The sequence below is a fragment of the Anabrus simplex genome, chromosome 7 (genome assembly GCF_040414725.1).
Source record: "Anabrus simplex isolate iqAnaSimp1 chromosome 7, ASM4041472v1, whole genome shotgun sequence".
In the NCBI taxonomy this organism is placed as follows: Eukaryota; Metazoa; Arthropoda; class Insecta; order Orthoptera; family Tettigoniidae; genus Anabrus; species Anabrus simplex.
Genome location: NC_090271.1, coordinates 52,346,063 through 52,371,961, shown reverse-complemented (window position 1 = coordinate 52,371,961; position 25,899 = coordinate 52,346,063). Strand labels below are relative to the sequence as shown.

Sequence of the window (25,899 nt, the reverse complement as noted above, 5' to 3'; positions counted from 1 at the left end):
GAAAAGATTAGAGATTCTGTTGAGGAAATCGCCGATCGGGTGACAGAACACATGACTAGTACAGATAAGCGGCTGGGAGACTTATCGCATACAGTAGAAGAAGCTACAGCAGATATTACACTCCAGCGAGGCGCGATTGATAAGATACGGATTGACACGGAGACGAGGTTGGAAGAGTTCACCGTGGACATCAGTAAACAAATTACTGAAGCTCAGCAGAAAACGGAAGACAAAATTGATTTGAAACTTAAGATGAAGCAAAAGGAGACTGAGGAAAGAATGAAGGAAATAGAAACTCAGATTCGATTGGAAATGAAGGAGGACATCACGGAGACAGGCAAAGAAGTCAAAGACATGATAATGGCTGATAGGGAAAGGAACAAGGAAGATCTACAGGTACTTGGTTCGAGTCTGGAGACGTGGACAGAAGTTTCACAGAAAAATCAAGTGAAGATAGAGGTTGTTGAGAAGGAAATCGCCTACATGAAGGATAAATTAGAATTGTTGGATTTACGTACGGACAAAGAACTTAGTAAATTGAAATGTACAGTTCAACAAACTATTATAGAGAAGGCACCCAGTCAAGTTAGCGATAACGTTGCGTTGAGCGATCTTTTACAGTTACCGCGTCAGGAGGTCCATTGTTCAACTCCGAATGAAACACATAATGTTCCTATTTACAATATTATGCGGAGCAATGAAGAAAAACCACGGAAGTTTACAAGGAATGATGAAAGAACACCTAAAGCTTTCTTGCGTGAAATGGATGACTTCTTAGCAGATTACAAGGTACCACCAGAGCGTAAATTAAGGACAGTAGAAAGATTTCTAGGCGAAACCGTGGCTGAATGGGCGAATGCTTTCCGTTATACATTTACTACATATGAGGAGTTTAAGGAGGCATTTCTTAAAAAGTTTTGGGACGTATCTACGCAGCAATCACTGAGGATGGAATTGTATTCACGTAGATATCCGGCTACGACGCCAACAAAGTATTCTCCTTTTTTCATTTCTCAGATGCTCAAGTTGCGTGATTTAGACATGCCCCCAAGCGAGAGCGAAATTATAGCAGCAATATCTCGGCAACTACCTCTTGAAGTGCAGAGGACATTAATTGCAGCTAATGCCAAAACTGCAGCAGAGGCGGAATTGACTTTAAGACAGTTAGACTTAACATCTAGTCAAAACCAACCAAGGCTGAGGCATGTTGAGGCTATTCATACGGTAGGGGTGGAAGAAGGAAGTAATCCACCGAAAGTAAGGAAGAGAAATGAGTATCAAAGCTTAGGGACTCAAACAGCGACACATGAGCAAGCCAACAGGAGTGCTGTACATCAGGATGGTAACTGGCAGCGGAGAGATAGAAGAGACCAGTTTCGAAGAAATAATTATCGAGGTAACAGCCTAAATCAGCGAGGATATAGCTATCCAAACGGAAATAATGGGAGGACCTATAGATACAAGTATAGAAATTATGGTGGACCCAGAAGACCATATTATCGTTGGGACGAGAAGGAGCGAAACCCCATAGGAGGAAGAGGCAATTACCAGGAGAACCATGACCAAAGAAGAGAAGAGTCAAGACAGTACGTTGAAGAGTTGAGAGGAAAAAGGCAGGAGGAAGACCGGTGGAGAGGAGCCATACAAGCTACTGGTAATGAAGAATGTCATGGAGCTGAAAGTGTTGCGTACAGGGAATACCGTGTAAGGCAACAGGAAAACAGGTTGAATCCCAATGCTCCTAATTATGAGAGTAGAGGAAATAATGGTAGCAAAGCCCAATGACGATCAAAGCAAATTAGAATAGATGACATCCCAGAAGAAGAAGAAGAAGGAGAGATGGCAGAAGATGAGAGTGAAGATGATGGAGAAGAAGAGGAAAACCCAAATGATGAACCTGTGATGGTGGATGTAGATGACCCCGAAGAAGACACGGAGAATGTCAACTTCGCGCAGATGGAAAGAGACAATTATTCAGGAGAAGAAGATTGTGAAGAGTGTGGTGGTATGCAGCGACGTTTTCACGCGTTACTTGATATCTACTACAACATCCGCCAAGATAATGATAGACTATGGGAAGAGAATACAAATTTGCGAGACGGCAAATAGTACTAAAGGAAAGAGATTGTATACATCCAGATGCTAATAAATAGTCAAATAATACATTAAGAAAAAAAATAAATATTCCATATTCATTTTTTTCCCTGGGTAAGAGAGGGATGAGCCGTATCCTACCGGCCCATAATAATAACTGGAATATTATTTGACCAAACATGTGAAATTTATTCAGAAAAGTTACAGTCTAATATGTGAAAGCATCGTATCCTAAGGTAGCTGATACCGGATGTTGAGCAAGACAGTGGTTCGCTGGATGTTGCTTCATATTTCCGTATGACCGTGAGAAAGGATAGCGTACCCAAGCGCTGGCAAGGATCGACACGTGTATTAGATGCTGACCAAGCAAGATATTTCAGCCAATGGGAACTTAGGGATTTGGCAAACCGGGAGGCTATACCGCGCCAAATATTAATTCCAGGATGACCAACGTGCTTTGTGGATAAAGTCAGTTTCTGAAAGAGATCGGTTTTCCACAGTTTCTGAAGTCAGATATATTTGGAAATGTACTATAGAAATTGGTGGAAGAGATTTGCTAGTGTTTGAGCTGTGTTTGGTAAATATATTACAATAAGTATTATGTCATCATACATGACGAACTCTCTGATTGGTGGTTGGTTCAGACACCCGGGAACCCCAACATTATTGGCGTCACCGAAGCCTCCTCAGTAACCCTTAGCTCTGGAGAGCGTCACTCTGTAGTAAAAGTTTGCACAGTGCGGATGTATTAACTTTGTGACTGGCGTTATTTCAGTAATAGTAACTGATTATCATTGATACTGTAAATTGTGCAGTCGCAACAAGTAACAAGTGTAGTGGAAACGTGCTATTGTTTTACTATTTCGCGACGGGCGCGTATTCGCGTGGAACTTCCGTACCGAACCGTGGGCTGCTTTAAAAACTGTGTTTTTACCCTTTAAGTGAAGTGTGTTATATATATGTGAATCAGTGTGTTAGCTGATCTGGTAAAAGAAAGGGTATCTCGGCTCGCAGCATTAAGCAGTGAAGAGGTTATCAATAATAGTCTTCTGTGTTCCAGTGAATTGTTTTCCAGCAAGATGATGGATACACCTGCAGAGGAAGGAAGTGCATTCCCACATGTTAATGCTGTGATTAACATGGAGTAAACACAAAAGCAGTGGGGATGTAAGCTGCTATCCTGGTTTCCCGAGAGTCACGTAGAATGTAAAGTAAGACGCATGTATTATTTACCGCATGATATGTAAGTTATGTTAAGGTACTAGGGCAATGTAGATAGAATTTTAATTTTCATATAAAGTAAGCCTGACGGCATGTGTTTGTTTAATTTTGTTACTATGATAGATTCGGATACGAGATTAATGCATGTTTAATTTATTTTCATTTTGCTTTATGAGTAGATGTTTGGGAAAATGAGGGATTGATAGGATCAGTTATTGTCGTAAATATAGTACTTAGCGTAGGATATTCCGAGTTTTCCTTAAATATAGGCTAGAAGGGCTAGATCGACAGGTTCATTTTATATTACGTCAAACACGTATCAATTCATTTTATTTCGGTTATTCAGAGAGACAGGTATAGCTATTTTGCATGATGCATGGTTTTACAGAAGCTGCCAGAAGGAGCTGCAGAACGTCGTTGTTAAATTAAGATCTTTGAAGTTAAGTTGGATTCTGTTTGCCTGATGGTCTGCCAAGGACTCGAACTGCGTCTCATTATGTGGAAAGGCCAGTGGGATTCATGAGGAATAATGAGATAATAATTGCATGCTGAATTATAATGTATTGGTGCAGGCTGATGGTATGCCTGACAAGATAGAGTATTATGCAGATGTGTGTGCCTGCTTAGTGTCTTCTGAGTGTATATTGTGATCAGAATGGACAGTGTTAATTCCAGACTATTGAGTCTGATGTTGTTAAATGGCCCAAGCATGCTAAGAAGCAATGAATATACGGAGTTTCCGTGTAGTTGATGATGGGCGTTATCTCATGGCAAGCTGATTCCTGGCCTATGTTATCGGCATGTGTGAAAGAGACAGTATTTCCTTGTGGCGGCCTTGGGAGACAAAATCCAATCTTTAGCGTAGTGGAGTTCTATATTTCTTTACAGCTCGTAATCTACCCGGAAGTACATGACGGATGACCACGCTATTGAGCGCTCAAACGCAGCAGAAGGAGGCAATGTTGCCCATTGCTTTCTTCATGATATCAAGGATTATTTATATGTTTTTCCCTTACAGGATGGTTTTACCTTATTATTTATGATTGTATACCCTGTCTCGTTGTTTTTTAAAGGGAACAGCCCGAGTGCTGAAGTATCGTTGGTTTATCTAGTTCTGTCTAGGTCTTTTGTAGTGAACCGGGATTCACATTAGAAGCAGTGTAGCATTTAAGACTTTACTCGATATCCGATGTACATATATGTTTAGTTTGATTATTTGAATTGCTGTAAATATAGTGTAGGATTTGCCCCTAGTATTTTGCATACCTTACATAGCGTCCGATGCGTCTTAATTATTTTTCTTTCCGTTGTAATTTTTCTTATAATGTAACTTTTATTTTACGGAAATAGTTTGACGACTCTCGGGAGTAATTTAAATTTGAAACCGTATCGTTGGGATGCGATAGTGTGAAACTCCATACGGAAATAACACATGGCAGTGTTTGCGTACACTTGTTGCCATATAACATAAACATTGGACTATAAGAAGAAACTCAATCTTGATTTATATTAATGTTCTTTATTGAACTTGTTTTTCTTTTAATGTCAAATTTGTACAATTATTCAATTAACGTTTCTAATTTCGAATTATTTTTACACTTTGAGTTTATTTTTCTTTTACAAAATTTTTATTTTTCTTGATTCAATTTATTTTCGTGTGATTTGATCGGGGATATTTATTAATAAATCCATCTTACCCCCAATGATTGTTTCTCATTCGTGTTATACCTCCATTTCCTGTTATTGATTGCTATTTTAGTGTAGAACTTCGACTTTTTATCCTGACCCAATCGACAACCAACCCACACTCTGCCCAACCCTGAGTTAGTCGGATGTTCATACAGGAATGGAGGCATCGTCCTAGAGGGTATTTACCCCTGGGTACGGTACAGTATTAAGCTTCCGCACAGCCCAGAGACCGTAAGTTGCGTCCTCGTATAAATATACCCCTAAGTTGTAACCCCTTTTTAATTCATGGATGGAAATGCTGGGGCCACGACCGCTTCCTTCCAACTCCTAGGCATTTCCTATCCCATCGTCACCATAAGACCTATCTGTGTCGGTGCGAAGTAAATCAACTAGCAAAAAAAAAAAAAAAAAAAGTCATGGATGTGAAAGTTGCGTTCTCAGGTAAAAACAGGGTCTCTCATATAAACCGTCGAAGCGGCGTTTTACTCTCCGAAACGTAAGCTGAAGTATGGGAGGAGCGCGCATAGTTCTTGACATTGCAAGCAGCCTACAGGTGTTCGACCTGGCAAGCATCAGTCGCCAGTCTGAATCTCAGCTGTTAACGTGGTCAGACAGTTATCATTGCAACACCGTATTTTCGTGTGTAAAAGGTCTGGTTTCATGTTAATGACGTGTTAACAGTCATAACTCTTGCTATTGGTGTGCAGAGCATTGTAATGGTGTTTATGAAGTCCCTCATTATGATAGAAAGATTGGTGTTTGGTGTGCTCTTAGTGCAAGACAAATAATACTGATCGACAAAATTTGAACTTTTTTTGTAACAAAGGAAACAATAGATGTTTCTGACCTACTTTTTTTTGTCCTCATTTCAATTCTTTTTACAGAACTATTCCAACACCCAGGGTTTTCGAGTAATAACATAAAAACCATGTTTGGTGTCTATACACTGTTGTATTAATATATTTCAACTGAAATTACATTTAATCACCAAAAATGTATGTAAATTTGAGTTTCTACTGTATTTTGCTGGAGGAACATCTCTTATCAGTGCCCAACAGTAGTCTGCCAGCATGTTCGGGAACCATTTAGCCTGGTAGCGCCTTTCAATTTCCGCGATGTCCTTTTGGAAACGCTCCCCGTGTTCGTCAATCAAGCCCCTAGGATTTCATAGAAGAAATCGAGGTGGGAGTGCAGTTGTCAATCATCTCACTGACAAGTTCTCTGTAGTTATCAGACTTGAAGTTTCCTAGAAAGATTTTACAACTTTTTTGAAAGATTGCCATGCACTTGCTTCTTGCATATTTAAATGGTTTTCAAATTGCGTATCGTTCATCAGTTCTCTTATTTGAGGGCCATGAAATATTCCTTTTTTAATTTTAGCAACGCTGATCCTTGGGAACTTATTTTTTAGGAAGAGAAATGCATTGCCATCACGATTCCGAGCTTTCACAAAATTCTCAAACACGCCTAGTTTGATATGCAGTGGAGGCAATAAGATTTTTCATGTTGTACAAGTGGCAAGTGAAGAACATTTCCATGTCCTGGATTAAGTGACTCTCTTTTCGGCCAATTAATTTGAATGTACTGATTAACTTTATCTCTGCTATTCCACTTGCACAAGAAGCAGCAAAATTTGGTAAAGCCAAGCTGTAACCCTAGTAATATGGCTATAACTATCAAATCCCCGCATATCTGCCAAGAAAATTAATCATACTTGATAGCAGAAAGTAAGAGCTCCATATTATCATAATTTAACTTCAAACCAACTGCATGGGCTAAAGGAATAGATGGATATATGTTTCCATTATGTAGCAATACTCCTTTCAAACTTGTTTTCGAAGAGTCTATGAACAAACGCCAATCCTCAACTTTATGCTCAACACCGAGTGACTGGAATAAATTCTGAACATCATTGCCGAAATGTAGGTCCTCTTCTTTAGGAAACAAATGCTCCAATTCGTTTTGGTGTTCGCAGAAAGAACTTAGTTTGGCGTCACCCTGCACTAGCTTCCATCCTTTCAATATTGAGGCGAGTAATTCTGCCTTGCTTTTAATTAAACCTTGATCACGAACCAAATCATTTAAATATTCCTGTGTTTTAAAGTGAGGTTAATTTATAGTTTTATCTTTCGCAAAATCTGGATCCTTCTGTAAATCATCGTGATGTTCGAAAAATTCATCAGTCTTGTCATCTGGTGGAGTTGGTATGGGATGTCGTGGCCAACGAGGCACCGGTCGAATTGCTGAATCCAAAGATGGATATTTAACAGTACGTCTGGACTTTGAAGTAGTAGTCTGTCACATTTATTTTAAATTTCGTGTGGCTATTTCTAGCCGAGTGCAGCCCTTGTAAGGCAGACCCTCCGATGAGGGTGGGCGGCATCTGCCATGTCTAGGGAACTGCGTGTTATTGTGGTGGATGATAGTGTTATGTGTGGTGTGTGGGTTGCAGGGATGTTGGGGACAGCACAAACACCCAGCCCCCGGGCCAATGGAATTAACCAATGAAGGTTAAAATCCCGACCCGACCGGGAATTGAACCCGGGACCCTCTGAACCGAAGGCCAGTACACTGACCATTCAGCCAACGAGTCGGAGTCTGTCACATGATCGTTAGGTTCGCGTCATATCATAGGTAGGCCTGTTGCAAAAGGCATATGGTGGGATCCTTTCAACCAGCCAGTTAATAGAGTTCCATATTTTGTAAAACATATTTCTGGAGCCCATGTCTTGTTCTGGTCTATTTTGTTGCTAAAATAAAAGTGATAAGCCCTTCTTAAAGAGGAGAAAACTTCCGTCCCTGCGCTTTCAAAGTGAGCTCACAGCACACGTAACAGAATTCGTTTTTATCATTTATGCACTTTCGAGACATATACACAGTACACGCACAATGCACTTTGCACTACTCCTTATAACGCACTACTATGTATCGTGTTACACACTTCTATCACAATCCAACTGACAACGGAAGAGAGCACAGAATTAGCTTCTTCCTTTTAAGAAAGCTCCAACTCGCAGTGTGCCCGTAGCAAAAGTCACTACGGGTTCTCTAAAATTCCGCTACACTCCGCCACGCAGTGTCGGAAGATACATTCTAACAAACTTTCTTACTATTCGCAAAAATGTTGGAAATACCATTGCAAACTTTACTATTTTCCAACAAGTTTAGCCGATTCTTCTTCGATGTGGTCTTGTTTTCAATTTGTGGACAACATGAAGTCCGCCTCTGTGGTGTAGTGGTTAGCGTGAATAGCTGCCATCCCGGAGGCTCGGGTTCGATTCCCGGCTATGCCACGAAATTTGAAAAGTGGTACGAGGGCTGGAACGGGGTTCACTCAGTCTCGGGAGGTCAACTGAGTAGAGGTGTGTTCGATTCGCACCTCAGCCATCCTGGAAGTGGTTTTCCGCGGTTTCCCAGTTCTCCTCCAGGCAAATGCCGGGATGGTACCTAACTTAAGGCCACGGCCGCTTCCTTCCTGTCCCGTCCAATCTTCCCATCCCTCCACAAGGCCCCTATTGAGCATAGCAGCTGAGGTCGTCTGGGCGAGTTACTGGTCATTCTCTCCAGTTGTATCTCCCGACCCAAAGTCTGAAGCTCCAAGACACTGCCCTTGAGGCGGTAAAGGTGGGATCCCTCGCTGAGTCCGAGGGAAAAACCGACCCTGGAGGGTAAACATATTAAGAAGGAGAAGGACAACATGGAAAAACCTTTTCAAGTACTTATTCTGCTCCTTGTTTCCAATCATTCACTGTAAGTTGTCTGAAATGAATGAGGCCAGATAGAACTACCCTATCTCTTGGTGTACTAGACCCATTTAGAATACGTCAGTTAGCAATTTAAAGTACATTGCAACAACACATTCCGCTGCAGCTGGGCACACTGACTCATCTGCAAACTTTACCTTAAAATTATTGTTTTCTAGGAGAATATATTTGTTGTAACTCGTCAGTCAATCAATCAATCAATCAATCAATCAATCAATCAATCAATCAATCAATCAATCAATCAATCAATCAATCAATCAATCAATCAATCAATCAATCAATCAATCAATCAATCAATCAATCAATCAATCAATCAATCAATCAATCAATCAATCAATCAATCAATCAATCAATCAATCAATCAATCAATCACTACTGATCTGCATTTAGGGCAGTCGCCCAGGTGGCAGATTTCCTATCTGTTGTTCTCCTAGCCTTTTCTTAAATGAGCGCAAAGAAATTGAAAAATTATTGAACATTTCTCTTGGTAAGTTATTCCAGTCCCTAACTCCTCTTCCTATAAACGAATATTTGCCCCAATTTGTCCTCTTGAATTCCAACTGATCTTCACATTGTGATCTTTCCTACTTTTAAAGACACCACTCAAACTTATTCGTCTACTGATGTCCTCCCACGCCATCTCTCCTCTGACAGCTCGGAACATACCATTTAATTAGCAGCTCGTCTCCTTTCTCCCAAATCTTCCCAGCCCAAAATTTGCATCATTTTTGTAACGCTACTCTTTTGTCGGAAATCACCCAGAACAAATCGAGCTGCTTTTCTTTGGATTTTTTCCAGTTCTTGAATCGAGTAATGCTGGTGAGGGTCCCATACACTGGAACCATACTCTAGCTGGGGTCTTACCAGAGACTTACATGCCCTCTCCTTTACATCCTTACTACAACCCCTAAATACCCTCATAACCATGTGCAAAGATCTGTACCCTTTATTAACAATCATATTTATGTGATTACCTCAGTGAAGGTCTTTTCTTATATTAACACCTAGGTACTTACAATGATCCCCAAAAGGAACTTTCACCCCATCAACACAGTAATTAAAACCGAGCGGACTTTTCCTATTTTTGAAACTCACAACCTGATTTTTAACCCCGTTTATCATCATACGATTGTCCACCGTCCATCTCACAACACTATCGAGGTCACCCTGCAGCCGCTCACAATCTTGTAACATAGGCTATTTATTACTCTGTACAGAATAACATCATCTGCAAACAGCCTTAGCTCTGATTCCACTTCTTTACACATATCATTGATATATATAAGAAAACATAAAGGTCCAAAGACAACAATCACCAAACGTTTTAAGTCCACCGTTGACAAAATGAAATTAAATTTAAATGTAAAATACTCCTTCTAATCATCAACCTATATACTACCAATGCTTATAAACAGGAAAAACATTATTTTCAAAATTAAAAAAAAATGGTGAATAATGGACAATATCTGACTTCCTTTTTGGAATCATTAGATGAAAATACCGTACATAAGAAACACTTGAATTTGTTTTCGTAACAAATTCATTGTCGACCAGTGACTGGGCCTATTTTTTTCGTGACTTTAGTAAATGCAGAGAGGAAAAAAGATGGCATTTTGACGCCGTTCTCCCATCAGTTAACGGAAGAAGGAAGATCGCGTGGGTGTTTTCAACAAGATTCAGCCTCTGCTCATACAGCAGAAGATTTCCTTCTTACAATCTCGGAAATGTTTGTAGTGCTGGTCTATTTCTCCCTCTTTCTCCAGATCTAACAGTGTGTGGCTTTTACTTGTGTGGTAAACTGAAAGAAAAGGTGTATCGAACAAATCCTTACAGAATGGAAGAACTGAAAGGAAACATTACGAATGAAATCAGAAACATTACAGTGGCAGAACTCACACTAGTCAGCCAGAATTTGGTTACCGGATACAATGCCTGTATAACCCAGAAAGGACGACACTTCCAGCACCTTTTATAAGATAAGATTTCATATAAGATTGTGTACCCGGTCACGGTTGACCGAACTGAGTGAGAAGATTCTGCTTCTCGTGCTTGAAGGCGACACACATACGATCTGGTGCCGTGCGGAGGTCGATCTAGGTTCCACTGACATGGAGGTAGGAACTGGAATGTCTATAGCTCCCCGATGTTTTACCAAGTAAGAAAGGGTATGAGGTGGTTGGACCCCTTTTAGTACTTTAATGATATGAAATCAAAGTGTTAGGTTTGCACAAAACTTTGTAATTTTCTTGTAAAAGTCTTGTTGGTGCGTTTACGTAGAGCTAATGCTCGTTATTTCTTGTACTATTCTCCACTTCTGCCGTGGCAGTTTGTTTGATGAGGCATGTCGAACCCCTTGCATGGGAATCTTTAAATTGTAAAGTCTTTCATTATGAATTGTAAAGCCACGGGAAATTTTATTTGAGGTTCCTTATTAATGAAGTGGCAAGATTTTACGCACCTTCGTGTAATACCAAGTAATGTGTAAGTCGCATCTGTTAGAAACACGTAGAGTTTCTCTGCAGTTCTAAGGGCTGTTTAAATGTTATGGTAAACTTGTGTTTCCCTAAAGTGTAATAGTTTTGGATTGTTAGCCACCTTATTTTCTAGAATTACTTGTTGGTATTCGGCGATAATATGAAGTGGGATACTCTCCTCTTAAGCTTGTATTATCTATATTTTTTAATTACCTGGGCTGGTTCCCTAGGTGACCTCGTGTCACGGTTGTAAATTAAATATTATTCCAGAGTGTTCTTACTATATTTATTGGATAAAGAGTCTGACAGAGTTTATGTTTAAGGTGCGTAGCAAATGTTATCAAAACAAGGCAAATTTAAATCTGTTATATAATAAAGTTTTGGCACTTTGATTTCGAGTGCTTATCTGTCCAGCCCCATAGGCCCACCACTTCCTTCTCTTTCGCTACGCTTGCCAGATGTTGGCACAGTTCTATGAGCAGGGCGGCCGCGCGCGACGTAAGTTTGGCTGAGGCAGTTGCAGTAGCGCAGCCTTCGGTCTCAGTGTATACGAGAGACCCTGTATACGCATTAATTTGCGTTCTCCTAGTCCACTGCAGTCCCATCTGAACTCTTGTGCATCCGTCTTCCAACCCCGCGAAAACGCTTAGTGTGGCCCTCACTCCCCATGTCCTATCAGATTTAAAGTTCCCAAAACTTTACAGAAAAGACACAGATAAACACAGGTCTCAGTTTATAAGACTGCCTAATTTAAAATGACTACGACGACACAAACCACTGGCTTGTACAATCAAGCAACAGTTAAAAGTTTGCAAACATTAAGGCATCTCTTCCATTATCGAAAATAATTTTGATCTAGTACTGACACTCGCATATTTATTTAAGTTCCGATACTTGTATACAACTTTCCCGCTTTGTTAATGGAGAGGCAAAACTTTCACCTGATGATGCTGACATTCCTATTTTCATTTTCATAATTTCCTAAATTCGAAGAATTCACCTTCATCGGTACCATTACTCACCAACAGTTGTAGAACGTTCATTCCGATGTTTACGTAATACTTTATAGCTTGTCTCATCCTGCCAGCCGGGCTGAGTGGCTCAGACGGTTCTGACCCCACCTTGGCGGGTTCGATCCTGGCTCAGTCCAGTGGTATTTGTAGGTACTCAAATACATCAGCCTCGAGTCGGTAGATTTACTGGCACGTAAAGAAACTAATGTGGGACTACAATACGCCACCTCGGCGTCTCCGAAAAGCTTAAAAGTAGTTAGCGGGACGTAAAGCCAATATCATTAGAATTATTTATTCATTTGCCAGCTATATAATGAAAAGTGAATGACTACCTATTAAAATCTTTGTCGAAAGGAGGTTACTTTGATTCCTTGAAATATTTCCTCGCCACTGCTTGATATATAATAGAAATGAGCAATGGCATTTCCATACCAATTGGCAAATCAGCTGTAGAGTTTTTTCTTTTACATCCTGCAAAACAAGGTCGTCGCGGAAAGGATGATAGTTCAAGAAAGGAGAGGGTGTGATTTATAGCCGCTCTTTGGGAGGAAGTGCCTACGATTCGAAGAACTGGGACGTCTCACTGATACTGCTCGTCCAATACACACGAATAGGCCCGCCGTTCTGCAAAGCACACAGATCACACAGAATCTTATGGGTGACTCTTAACTACAGCTTTCTCCGATAGGTGGCTAAGTGTGCTCTTATGCTTTCCTCTTAATGTGCTGTCGTTCAAAGATCCAAGCCAGGTTGCCAGATCAGCAGTAACTGAGTGAGTTTCAATATATTTGGCTGGATAACAATGCACAATATGAAGGATGGGATTGCTCATCGCTGTATATTATATCTTTCGTTCTAGGTGTTAAATATATTGAATACATATCAGCAGCAATGGAAGATGGACAGAATAGATGAGAAGAAGAAGGGAGAAAGTAAGTGCTCTGGCTAGTATAAACACCGAATATAAATTCAGAAAAATGTATTTAATTCAGTACTTAAAACGAAGTTATTGTATGGGGCAGGAATTTGGGGAGTGGATGATGGAACTGTAACGAAAGTAAATTTGACAAAATACGAATGGCATTGCCAAACTGTAAATAAGAATGATGTGTAAAGGGGTGAGTATACGGACAGATATTGTTAAACGAATAATTAAATAATGGATGAGGCTAAAGACGCGGACAAAAGGTTTAGTTCTTCGGTTAGTATACCAGCACCAAGTGAAACATCAGAATGAGGGTTACTGGGTGGATGGGGTGACGAAGCTACTGGATGGCATAGGAATGGGGATACCAGTGGGAAATAAGTTTATCAAGGGCTGATATGGGACTGTGTACCGAAGGTGGTTCGAAGAGCGAAAGGCATGAAAGGCAAACAATAAAGACAGAAATTTACAGCAAGAGAACACGTGTTGAATTTTTAAAAATAACCACAAATATGGCAGTAAGGAGCGAAATGTTAACAAAAGCGAAATAAGAGGGATAACTTGGTAGCTGATGGGAGTATACAGGGTTACTTACCTATCATGTTACACGGAAATAACTTCTAAACCATTAAAGATATCAGCATTTTGTTTTCATATTCGTAAATGGTACGCAGTGTCTTGTAAAATAACGTGCTACTTAGTCTCATGGGGTGATTAACAACCGAGATATTGATACTAACTCAATATTTTTAAATGGAACGGCACAAATTCATACACCTGATTTAAAAGTGAATCTGAGTACAAGTTCAAATATGTAAGTATTTTCAAAATCGGACAATTACCTTTTGAGATATAAGTAAGAACAGCATGCGCTGTTTTGCATGCCGCTTCAGACGGCGTGAAATCGGGCAAGGACATATTGAGGCGCAAACAGTTTTCTGGGAGTGAGTTCAGCCACAGAATGGATACCAGGCATGTAAGCACCTCGTACACATGTGATGGGTTTGCAAAATTTGTATGACAGGCGAACACATAACAGGACAGAAAGGGTTGATGTGTTTAAAAGGAATAAAATAAGTACTTTGCCTTGAAAGGAACATAACGAAAATTCTAATTGTCACTGGTTTTAGTGTACAGTTCATACTACTCTATGAGTTGAGAAATAAACATAACACAAAACACCGGAAGAACTCCTTCTACAAAAGCAAATGTTCAGAGCTGATCCTGGTGAGATGGCAGCAACACTATTATTTAAGTTTTATTTTACACGCATTAATCTCCGCAGAGCTCCAGCGCGACTGTAGTGAGAAAGAACGCTAAACTGAGTGCAACCTATTATATGTCAAAACAAAACAATACAACTTTGATCTCCCTTCCCTGTTGTGTGTTCGCCGGTCATAAAATAACGTTGCACACCCAGGGTATGTTACGGTACGGCACATCACATTATGTTTACAGTACATGCCTGGTGTCCGTTCTGTGGCTGGAATGAAGGCAAGGAAGCAGCTTGCGCCTCAATATGTCCTTGCCCGACTTCACGCCGTCTGATGCGGCATGCAAAACAGCGCATGCTGTTCTTATTTATATCTCAAAAGGTAATTGTCCGATTTTGAAAATACTTACAATTTGAACTTGAATGCGGTTGAAATTTTAGGCCAGCTGTATGAATTTGTGCCATTCCATTTAAAAATATGGAGTTGGTATCAATATCTCGGTTATTAATCACCCCCATGAGACTCAGTAGCACGTTATTTTACATGACCCTGGGTACCATTTACGAATATGAAAACAGAATACCGATATCTTTAATGGTTTAGAAGTTATTTCTGTGTAACATGTTAGGTGAATAACCCTGTATAAGAATAAAGCTATAAGACAAAAACATAAGGAAAATCGATGCATTTTAATGCAATAAAGATCTGGAAGTGCCTCATTTTAAAAGACTGTTAGGAAACAAGAAAATTCAGAATGAAATATGTATAGAAGGGAAGGAGATAGATATATTCGAAAATTAACCTGAATTTTTCACTATTGTCAAGTTGTTAAACAGTGAATGGAAGACACCAGGGAGAACAGCAAAACTATGTAATATGTTATTGTTATTACCGGGCGAGTTGGCCATACGGTTAGGAGCGCGCAGCTGTGAGCTTGCATTCGGGAGATAATGAATTCGAACCCCACTGTCGGCAGTCCTGAAGATGGTTTTCCATAGTTTCCCATTTTCATACCAGGCAAGTGCTGGGAATGTATCTTAATTAAGGCCACGGCCGCTTCCTTCTCACTCCTAGCCCTTTTCTCTCCCATCGTCGCCATAAAACTTCTCTGTCGGTGCGACGTAGCCTAAAACAAATTCTAAAAGAAAAGAAGTATTATTACTAACAAATACATTATTATGTATATTATTAACTGATATATTACAGTTGGTAAATGTGGGAAAAGAATTTTAAAGAGGATGGAAAAGGAGATGCATGTAGCTAGTAGTTCCGTCAGCCCTTCCACCCAGTAACCGTCATTTTGATGTTCATTTGGTGCTGGTATGCTAACTGAAGAATTTCACTTCCGGTCCGCGTCTTTAGCCTCAGCCATTATTTAATTATACCGCGAAGTTTGAAGAAGAAATTACTAAATATTCTTAGCTGTCCATTGTATTTAAATTTAATTTTAAAATTTAGCCCTATATCTGTCTGACAACAACAGTGTTTATTTTTAAATTAGGGCTGCCCGGCCGAGGCAGTAAAGGCGTGCTCGGTTCGTCCAGAAGGACGTGGGTTCGAGTCCCCGTCAGGAAGTCGTAAAATTTAAGAAACGAGATTTCCACTTCCGGAGGTGCATATGGCCCTGAGGTTCACTCAGCCTACACCAGAAATGAGTACCAGGTTAATTCCTGGGGCCAAAGGCGGCCGGGCGTAGAGCTAACCACTCTACCCCATCACGTGCCGAGGTTAACAATGGTGGAAGCCTTTACCTTCCACTCCTACAAAGGCCTTCATGGTCTGTACGGAGGTAACTTTGCTTTGCTATTTTAAAATTACTTTATAACAGGTAATCTCAAGTAATTTGAGATGGAGTGTCAATAATAGAATCGTTATTTTGCTCCTATCACCCAGATTTTATTCAGGTAAATCTTGAACATTTTGTCGTACCAAAATTTACTTCTTTTAAGGACCATATATCCGAATATCATTCTACATTTAAGCAGACTGATATTCAAAAAATTTCTCTGTACATCTGAGGCCTGAAAAGAACAAGGCTAGGGGTGAAGAAGGGTTTGTATTACGAACATTCCAATATCTGTTATTAGAGGGGCAAAATTATTATTATTATTATTATTATTATTATTATTATTATTATTATTATTATTACTATGACGTAGTTTAACTCTAGAAGTATCTCGAATGCTAAGTTTATTTATAATCAGTATCCAGTATTCGGGAGATAGTAGGTTCGAACCCCACTGTCGGCAGCCCTGAAGATGGTTTTCCGTTGTTTCCCATTTTCACGCCAGGCAAATGCTGGGCTGTACCTTAATTGAGGCCACGGCCGCTTCCTTCCCAGTCCTAGCCCTTTCCTGTCCCATCGTCGCCATAAGACATACTGTATCTGTATCGGTGCGACGTAAAGCAAATAGCAAATATTTATAATCATTAATTCAAGATACCATAGCCGCCTGTGTGGTGTAGTGGTTAGCGTGATTAGCTGCCACCCCCGGAGGTCCGGGTTCGATTCCCGGCTCTGCCACGAAATTTGAAAAGTGGTACGAGGGCTGGAACGGGGTCCACTCAGCCTCGGGAGGTCAACTGAGTAGAGGTGGGTTCGATTCCCACCTCAGCCATCCTCGAAGTGGTTTTCCGTGGTTTCCCACTTCTCCTCCAGGCGAATGCCGGGATGGTACCTAACTTAAGGCCACGACCGCTTCCTTCCCTCTTCCTTGACTATCCCTTCCAATCTTCCCATCCCCCTACAAGGCCCCTGTTCAGCATAGCAGGTGAGGCCGCCTGGGCGAGGTACTGGTCATACTCCCCAGTTGTGTCCCCCGACCAAGAGTCTGAAGCTCCAGGACACTGCCCTTGAGGCGGTAGAGGTGGGATCCCTCGCTGAGTCCGAGCGAAAAGCCGAACCTGGAGGGTAAACAGATGATGATGATGATGAATTGAAGATACCTCCAAGTACTATTTATTGGAAGTACTGCATGTTAATAATTATTATAGACTACTTTACATTTTAAAATATTTTCTTTTGGATCATCTTTAATTTTGCGAATAATAAAAAACTAACTGCATGCACTAATTATGAGGGATGCCTGGCCAAGGCGGTAAAGGCGTGCTCGGTTCTCCCAGAAGGACGTGGGTTCGATTCCCGTCAGGAATTCGAAAAATTTAAGAAACGAGATTTCCATTTCCGGAGGTCCTCATGGTTCTGAGGTTCACTCAGCCTACACAATGTTACACCCTGGGAGAAAAGGCGGCCGGATGTGGAGCTATCCACTCTACCATAACAAGTGCCGAGGTTACGGAAGCCTTTACATCCCGCCCCTCCAAGGACCTTCGTGGCCTGTACGGAAATGACTTTGCCTTTATTTATTAGTTATAATAACAAAAAATAAACACACTCTCTCCCCAGTTGGTGATCATCCATGATTGGGGGAGAACATTATTCTGTTAGTTCATTAATTAATTAATTCATTCATTCATTCATTCATTTCATTCGGGTCGTTCTGCAGCTCTGTAGATCCCATTATGAAGCCACTGTTGGTCTTCAGGAAAAAAACAAAACAAAACATAAGTTGCGTCCTTCATTACTTTATGGGTAATTAAGATGCGTTCCGTGGTTCTCTAGAATTAAAGGGTGTCCAGGATCATTAATAAATCTTAGTTATTAATAAAATAAGTGTCATCCCCGTGGTGTAGGGGTAGCGTGCCTGCCTCTTACCCGGAGGCCCCGCGTTCGATTCCCGGCCAGGTCAGGGATTTTTACCTAGACCTGAGGGCTGGTTCGAGGTCCACTCAGCCTACGTAATTATAATTGAGGAGCTATCTGACGGTGAGATAGCGGCCCCGGTCTAGAAAGCCAAGAATAACGGCCGAGGGGATTCGCCGTGCTGACCACACGACATCTCGTAATCTGCAGGCCTTCGGCAGCGGTCGCTTGGTAGGCCAAGGCCCTTCAAGGGCTGTAGTGCCATGGGGTTTGGGGTATTAATAAAATAAACTAATTAATAAATTAATAAATTATTAATAAACATAAACAGTAAAATGAAAACATTGGTCCAAAATTCAGTAATGATTGTCAGTAGACATAAAATTAAGCAGAATTTTTCACACATAAAATGCATTAGAATGAGTTATATATTGATGTAATTAACTTTTTTCAGCCTATCCGTGCCATTTCTAGGTCTTCCCTGACGCTACACGAATTTTGAGATATACTTCTCAACGTATTCAGGACTCGAACCTCTGGCTTCTAGCCACCGAACTAATCATGATCCACAATGCTAATCATGTAATGTAGTATATCATATAATTTGGCAAAGTCGGTTTTAACGTCTCTGCACTGCCTCAAGCATGTTCGGACTAACTCCTCCCACTCAGAGCGCGGTGACGCAAGGTGGAGTTGACCCCCATCCTTGTAATCCAGTTCGCGCGATCTCCTCGGCCAGCTATATAAGGTGACCGTCTCTTCGTTAGAGCATCCAGTAATCTTCGGACCTCATCCCACCATGACTAAGGTACACAGTCTGCATTACTTGTCAGGTTATCGGAAACGTAACAATCACATTTCTCAAACCGAACGTACGCTATATCCAGGAAGTAAAGAAGCACAGGTTTTGGAAAATGTTTTATGACAACAATTATACCGCGAAGTTTGAAAAAGGAATTACTAAATATTCTTAATTATCTATTGTATTTAAAATTTAATTTTACTATTTTTACTTTTTAAATTACTTTATAGCGGGTAATTTCATGTAACTTGCAATGGGGTGATAATAATATGAGCGTTATTTTGCTCCTATGGCCGAGATTTCATTAATGTAAATCTTGAACCATTTTTCGTACCAAAATTTACTTCTTTTGAGGACCATATATCCGAATATCCTTCTGCATTTTGGCAGATATATATTCAGCAACTTCCTCTGTGCATCTGAGGCCTGGAAAGAACAAGACTGGAGGTGAAGGGTTTACATTACGAACATTCCAATGTATGTTAAAAGAAGGGCGAAATTAACTACTGCTACTAAAGATGTTTTCATTTCTCCCCTGAAGGGGGAGGTGGGCCTCTTAGACGGCGACGCCGTCTCTCAGGCCGGGAGATTCGTTGGGAAATTAATACCCTGATTCACATGTAATGATTTTTGAATCGTCGGCCTATGATGTAATACTTCTTGATATTTCAGATCAGTTTCTATTATTATTATTAATTATTATTATTATTATTATTATTATTATTATTATTATTATTATTATTAATAGCAGTAGTAGTAGTGGTAGTAGAAAGAAATCGTATATTCGTTGACACGTCCAAAAAACGCATACACATCGCAATCTGTCGGGTAAGATTCGCCACTAAGGCTGTCGCTTGGGCAGTTTTGTGCACATTCCTTCAACAATTAAGTTCGTTTTAATCCGTAGCAGATAAACAGCTGGCAAAGGTACTAAATGGGGTAAAAGTTATTGTACCAGAATTGTTAATACGATCCCCGTATGTAGGATCCCTTGTAAACTTTAACTTTGCACGTATGGAGTGATAAAAATGAATAAAAATAGAAATCGATTGAAAAGAACTTTCCAAAATTCACCGTTCTCGATGGCGTGATTTTCGATGTTTAATCTTAGTGTTAAGCTTAAGGTACATTTAATACCTACTGAGATCTATTTTCTAATGTTATATTAGGCCTACTCTTTGTGATGTACAGTATTTCATGGCGACCACATTGAGAGTACAGTATTCATTTCTGAAATTCTCATCTTCAATTGAAGGAGTGGGGTATCATACTCTAGTAATAATTTCACACAGTTTTCAACTTCATAGTATTCAAAGTAGTTCAAAGAGCACATTGCATGAACTGAAGCAGTTGCGAGTTACGCGGTCAATTAAGTAATTGCATTCCTAATTACGAGCTCTGAGTAATCTACTTACTTTCTCCTTCTCCACAGATACTTCTGGCTTTAGCCGTTGCAACACTCTCTGGCGTCCTAGCCGAGCCTCCAGTGGGGCGCGAGTACTTGCCGCCCACCAGAGGAAGAAATGGCGCCTTGTCAACCCAGTACGGTGCCCCAAGGACTTCCGGTCGCCTTAGCAATGGAAATGCCTTCGGTGGTGCTCCTTCTGCACAGTACGGTGCTCCAAGTACTGGTTCAGGACGTTTCAGCGCTCCCTCATCTCAGTACGGTGCCCCTAGCGCTTCTGGACGCCTCGGTGCCTCCAATGGCTTCGGTCCTTTTGCCCCTTCTACTCAGTACGGTGCTCCTAGCGCTTCTGGACGTCTGAGTTCCTCTAATGGATTTGGTGCTTCTGCCCCTTCTACTCAGTACGGTGCCCCTAGCGCTTCTGGACGCCCCGGTGCCTCCAATGGCTTCGGTCCTTCTGCCCCATCTACTCAGTACGGTGCTCCTAGCGCTTCTGGACGTCTGAGTTCCTCTAACGGATTTGGTGCTTCTGCCCCTTCTACTCAGTACGGTGCTCCTAGCGCTTCTGGACGTCTGAGTTCCTCTAACGGATTTGGTGCTTCTGCCCCTTCTACTCAGTACGGTGCTCCTAGCGCTTCTGGACGTCTGAGTTCCTCTAACGGATTTGGTGCTTCTGCCCCTTCTACTCAATACGGTGTTCCTAGCACTTCTGGACGTCTTGGTACCTCCAATGGTTTCGGTGCTTCTGCCCCATCCACTCAATATGGTGCTCCTAGCGCTGCTGGACGACTCGGTGCCTCCAATGGCTTCGGTGCTTCTGCCCCATCTACTCAGTACGGCGCTCCTAGCGCTGCTGGACGTCTGAGTTCCTCTAACGGATTTGGTGCTTCTGCCCCTTCTACTCAGTACGGTGCTCCTAGCGCTTCTGGACGTTTGAGTTCCTCCAACGGATTTGCTGCTTCTGCCCCATCCACTCAATATGGTGCTCCTAGCGCTGCTGGACGACTCGGTGCCTCTAATGGTTTCGGTGCTTCTGCCCCATCCACTCAATATGGTGCTCCTAGCGCTGCTGGACGACTCGGTGCCTCCAATGGCTTCGGTGCTTCTGCCCCATCTACTCAGTACGGCGCTCCATCTGCCGCATCTGGTGCTTCTGCTGGCTATAATGGATTTGGTAGCTCCTTCGGAAGGATTTCTGCTGGCACTGATGGTTACAGTTCCGGCGCTTCTGGACGTCAGAGCGGTGCTCCTTCCCCCGTGTACGGTGTCCCCAACGGCGGGTACAACTACGACGATGCCCGAGCTCGTCTTGCTGAAGACGACCTCTCAGTAAGTACTGTATTTTGAAAATTCTGATAAGAAGGATTTTTCTGTAACCTCACACATACACCGCTGGGAGGCGAAATGGCTAGAAAAATATTTTGTGTGTTTTCATTTCATCAACTCATACTAAATTTCGAAAGAATTTTTATGGTGAATTATTTAAACAACGTAAAACACTTTAGATATAAATAGGAAAAAATACAAAGTCGACTGAAAATAATAATAAAAATAGTGTGAGAGCTAAAATATACAACACACGAAGGTTAAATGCAAAGAAGAGAAAGGCATATTTTAAATTTAATTAGAAAATGTACAATAAAACCTTGCGTTAAGGAGATATATATGTTTCTATTGCCAAGTGTTCATCCTCAGAACCTGGGAATAATTTTGATTCTAACTCGACATTCCGAAACTTACGTTTCATAGGTAGATAGTGATCGCGGTCTAAGTTAAAGTACATTTCCCAGGTGTGAACATAGAAAACCATGGAAAACTATTTTGAAGATTGTCGAATGTAGCATGCTATTTCAACCGCTCTCGGATGCATAATAAAACAATAGGAATTTCATGAAGTTACCTCAGTTTTACTGTTGATGGATAAAATGTGCCGTGGTGTATGCAATATTTGACATTATCTGCCTTAATAACTATGAATAATTCGGTTATCACATCACTTTGCTTATATCTAAATCATGTGAGATTTACCGAGTCTTTAAATATAATCATCAAATAACCAAATCCCATGGTACTACAGCCCTTGAAGGGCCTTTGCCTACCAAGCGGCCGCTGCTCAGCCCGAAGGCCTGCAGATTACGAGGTGTCGTGTGTTCTGCACGACGAATCCTCTCGGCTGTTATTCTTGGCTTTCTAGACCAGGGCCGCTACTCACCGCCAGGTAGCTCCTCAATTCTAATCACGTAGGCTGAGTGGACCTCGAACCAGCCCTCAGCTCTACGTAAAAATCCATGACCTGGCCGGGAATCAAACTCGGGGCCTCCGGGTAAGAGGTAGGCACGCTACCCGTACACCACGGGGCCGTCAATCATCACATAGTTTCTGTTATTATTCACGATATATTTTTATGACCAGAAAAAATATAGTTTGGATGATCGTAAAATTCCTTGATAGATGTTATGATCTAGGATTTTCTTGTACCTTTGTGTATCCAAAAAATTTTCAACCTTAACATACTGTGTGGTGTGGACCCCAACCATGAACGTACTTGAATTGAGAACATAATTTTTCCATTGTAGATAGACCCTCCTATACACCTTTAACATTAGGCTGAGTGGAACAGAAGCTATCTACTGTAGTGTATATCGACATTATGAGTAAAATGAAGGAAGTGAACTTCAATAATATAATTCGATTTGTCATTCATTTTATTAACCTGAAAAGTAGGATCTTGACAGTGAACACAAAAGTGAATTTGTCAGATTAATGAGGAATCAGACCAACAGAAATGTGACTTTTCATTTCTAAAGCTTCTTTGACATTGCCCGAGATTTGAATGGCAGATGCCTAGGTTGTAGGAGAGTGGTGATGTCACTTTGTTATGACGCCGTAGAACCAATCCTTTGTAAAGTTGTGTTTTTCCTCTGCTTCCAGGAGCCAGCCAACTACGAATTCCAGTACGCCGTTCAGGATGCTGAGTCTGGTAGCGACTTTGGCCACCAAGAGAGCAGGCAGGAGGACAGTGCTGTGGGTGAATACCGAGTGACTCTCCCCGATGGCCGTACACAGGTGGTCGAGTACACAGCTGATGGTGAGGGCTTCAACCCCAGCATCAGGTACGAGGAGACCGCTGAAGGAGCCGCCACTGCCCAGAGGGCTGAAGAGATCAGGAGCGCCAAGGAAGGATACAGCTACGGCCAAGGACAAGGCCAAGGACAAGGACAAGGACAAGGACAAGGAGGTCCTTATTAATGAAAACACGACATCATGCAAACTAAATAAATTATCCTGTAAATAGTCAACTAAACATATGCGCTTGTAAATACGTCTTGTACAGTAATATATGTAATTTTTGAAATAAATGCTCTTTTTTGAACGTAACTATGGTAAAAATTATTTAGAATTAACACACAAGACCTTCATGTGCTAATTAAACAATTGTTTTGACAAGTATTTTGACCATATCACTTCTAACAGTCCTCAGATGGGTTACCCATTCACCGATCAGTAGGCTAAGTCAGGTTAGTATTTCATTGTCTCCCTAAGGCGTACCTGAACTTCCCTACCTCCTGAAATTAGGAACACGTAAAATGTGCACTGTGAGTCCCGCCTTTAAGGTAGAAAGTAAGTGGGATTATAAGGAAAATAAAGCCAAAATATACAGTCTGATTCACTAGTCGATTCGTATACTGCTATGACAGAAATTACGCACCGAGGCTCTCATCTGATGGCACCGGAGCAAGTGTCAGTCCTAGAGTAACATGCATTATGAGCGTAAGCGTGAATAGCGGGTGTGTTCGAGACTTCGTCTGATGTTGTCCATTAGAAACATGTTTATAAGACTGCAAATCTTATAAATAAAATTAGGGGTCCGTTGCCTGTAATGTCATTTATTTTGCTAAAGTTTGATAATATCCGTTTCAGGTCAATTCAAGATCGTATCAGTAGTTTTTACCTTTCGTGTTTGTTTGTTTGTTTGTTCCACCATCATTGGTAAATTGCTGAATAGATCCAGACCAAACTTCATATTTAGAGTCTGCTCATCCAGGAACAGGTTTCGATATGCATATTATTGAAAAATCACTGAATAGACTGGGCGTTTATAGGAAGACCACAAGATAATTTTCAATTTTCTCTTACACTATTGAACATATCTAGATCTTTTTTTTTTTTGCTAGTTGTTTTACGTCGGACCGACACAGATAGGTCTTATGGCGACGATGGGACAAGGAAGGGCTAGGAGTGGGAAGGAAGCGGCCGTGGCCTTAATTAAGGTACAGCCCCTGCATTTGCATGGTATGAAAATGGGAAACCACGGAAAACCATTTTCAGGGCTGCCGACAGTGGGGTTCGAACCAACTATCTCCCGAATACTGGATACTGGCCGCACTTAAGCGACTACAGCTGTCGAGCTCGGTATATATCTAGATCAAACTTCATATTTAGAGCCTACTCATCCACGAGCAGGTTTTAATATGTATGTCATTTAAAAATCACCGCATAGACTGGGGGTTTATACCGAGAAGAGAAGAGATTTTTTCCATTTTCTCTTACACTATTTATGTCGACCAAACTTCGTATTTAGAGCCTACTAATCCACGAGCATGTTTCAATATGCATATCATTTTAAAATCACTAAATAGTCTGGGGGTTTACAGGAATACCCAAAGAGTCTTTCTTCAGTTTTCCATTTCACTACTGGTTATATGTTGGCCAAACTTCATTTATAGAGTCTACTCATCCAGGAGCAGGCTTCGATATACTACATATCATTTTAAAATCACTGAACAGACTGGGAGTTTATAGGAAGACCAGAAGAGTTTTCCCAATTTTCTCTTACACTATCAATTATACGTAAAATCTGTAGGTTATAAGCGAAACATCGCTTCATTTAGATAATTGTTGTACATAATTTCGCTTACTCTTCAAATGACGGAGAAAATTACCATTTTCTGCGGTCTTCATGCTCTGCAGCCAATGACGGTACCCTCACAGACGTACTGTTATTTGAAGGATCCATAACAGGAGGGTGCATAATATTTCGCTCGGTTGAAGATTAACGGAATACCGAGGAAACGTGACGTACAAGTTTTCCGTTTGTTGTCTGTCTGTCTGTCTGTCTATCTGACTGTCTGGTTATCTGCCGGTTCGTATATTCCTAAAAGTGGAGAATTGCTGGACTTATTTCAACCAAACTACGTATTTGGAATCTACTCACTCAGGGTTGTGTTATCAGGTGTATATGATGAAATGTTAATTACTTGGAGTTTTATGGGAAGATTATTCTCAAATACTTTCGATAACATTAGGTCTGTTAAAAGACAGTATATAACAAACGATTAAGAACATATTATTTCCGTTCCCTTATGCTAAGCACGTATTTATCGCATGACGGGTAGTAACAGATGATTACGAAAAAGTGGATTTTTTATCCAAGTTCGTGGGACATGTCGTGCATGACATTCCAAGGTGGGTAATAAGAAAAACTAAAGAGCCAATTTACTCTGTTCGATAGGGTATATATTATAGGAGGTATCATCAAGGTCAGAGCGCCACACAGAGATACAAAATGCAACCTGAGAACCACGGAGAATTTCT

At 41.0% G+C, this 25,899-nt stretch overlaps 1 protein-coding gene across 1 annotated transcript; it reads left to right on the top strand.

Moving 5' to 3' along the window:
* Positions 1-252: 252 nt before the first annotated feature.
* Positions 253-23,553, top strand: LOC136877685 (pro-resilin-like). The gene is made up of 4 exons (XM_068228704.1): positions 253-396; positions 20,332-21,387; positions 21,544-21,633; positions 23,236-23,553. Exons 1-4 carry the CDS (start codon positions 253-255, stop codon positions 23,551-23,553), a joined length of 1,608 nt encoding a protein of 535 aa, XP_068084805.1.
* The last annotated feature ends 2,346 nt before the right edge of the window (positions 23,554-25,899 follow it).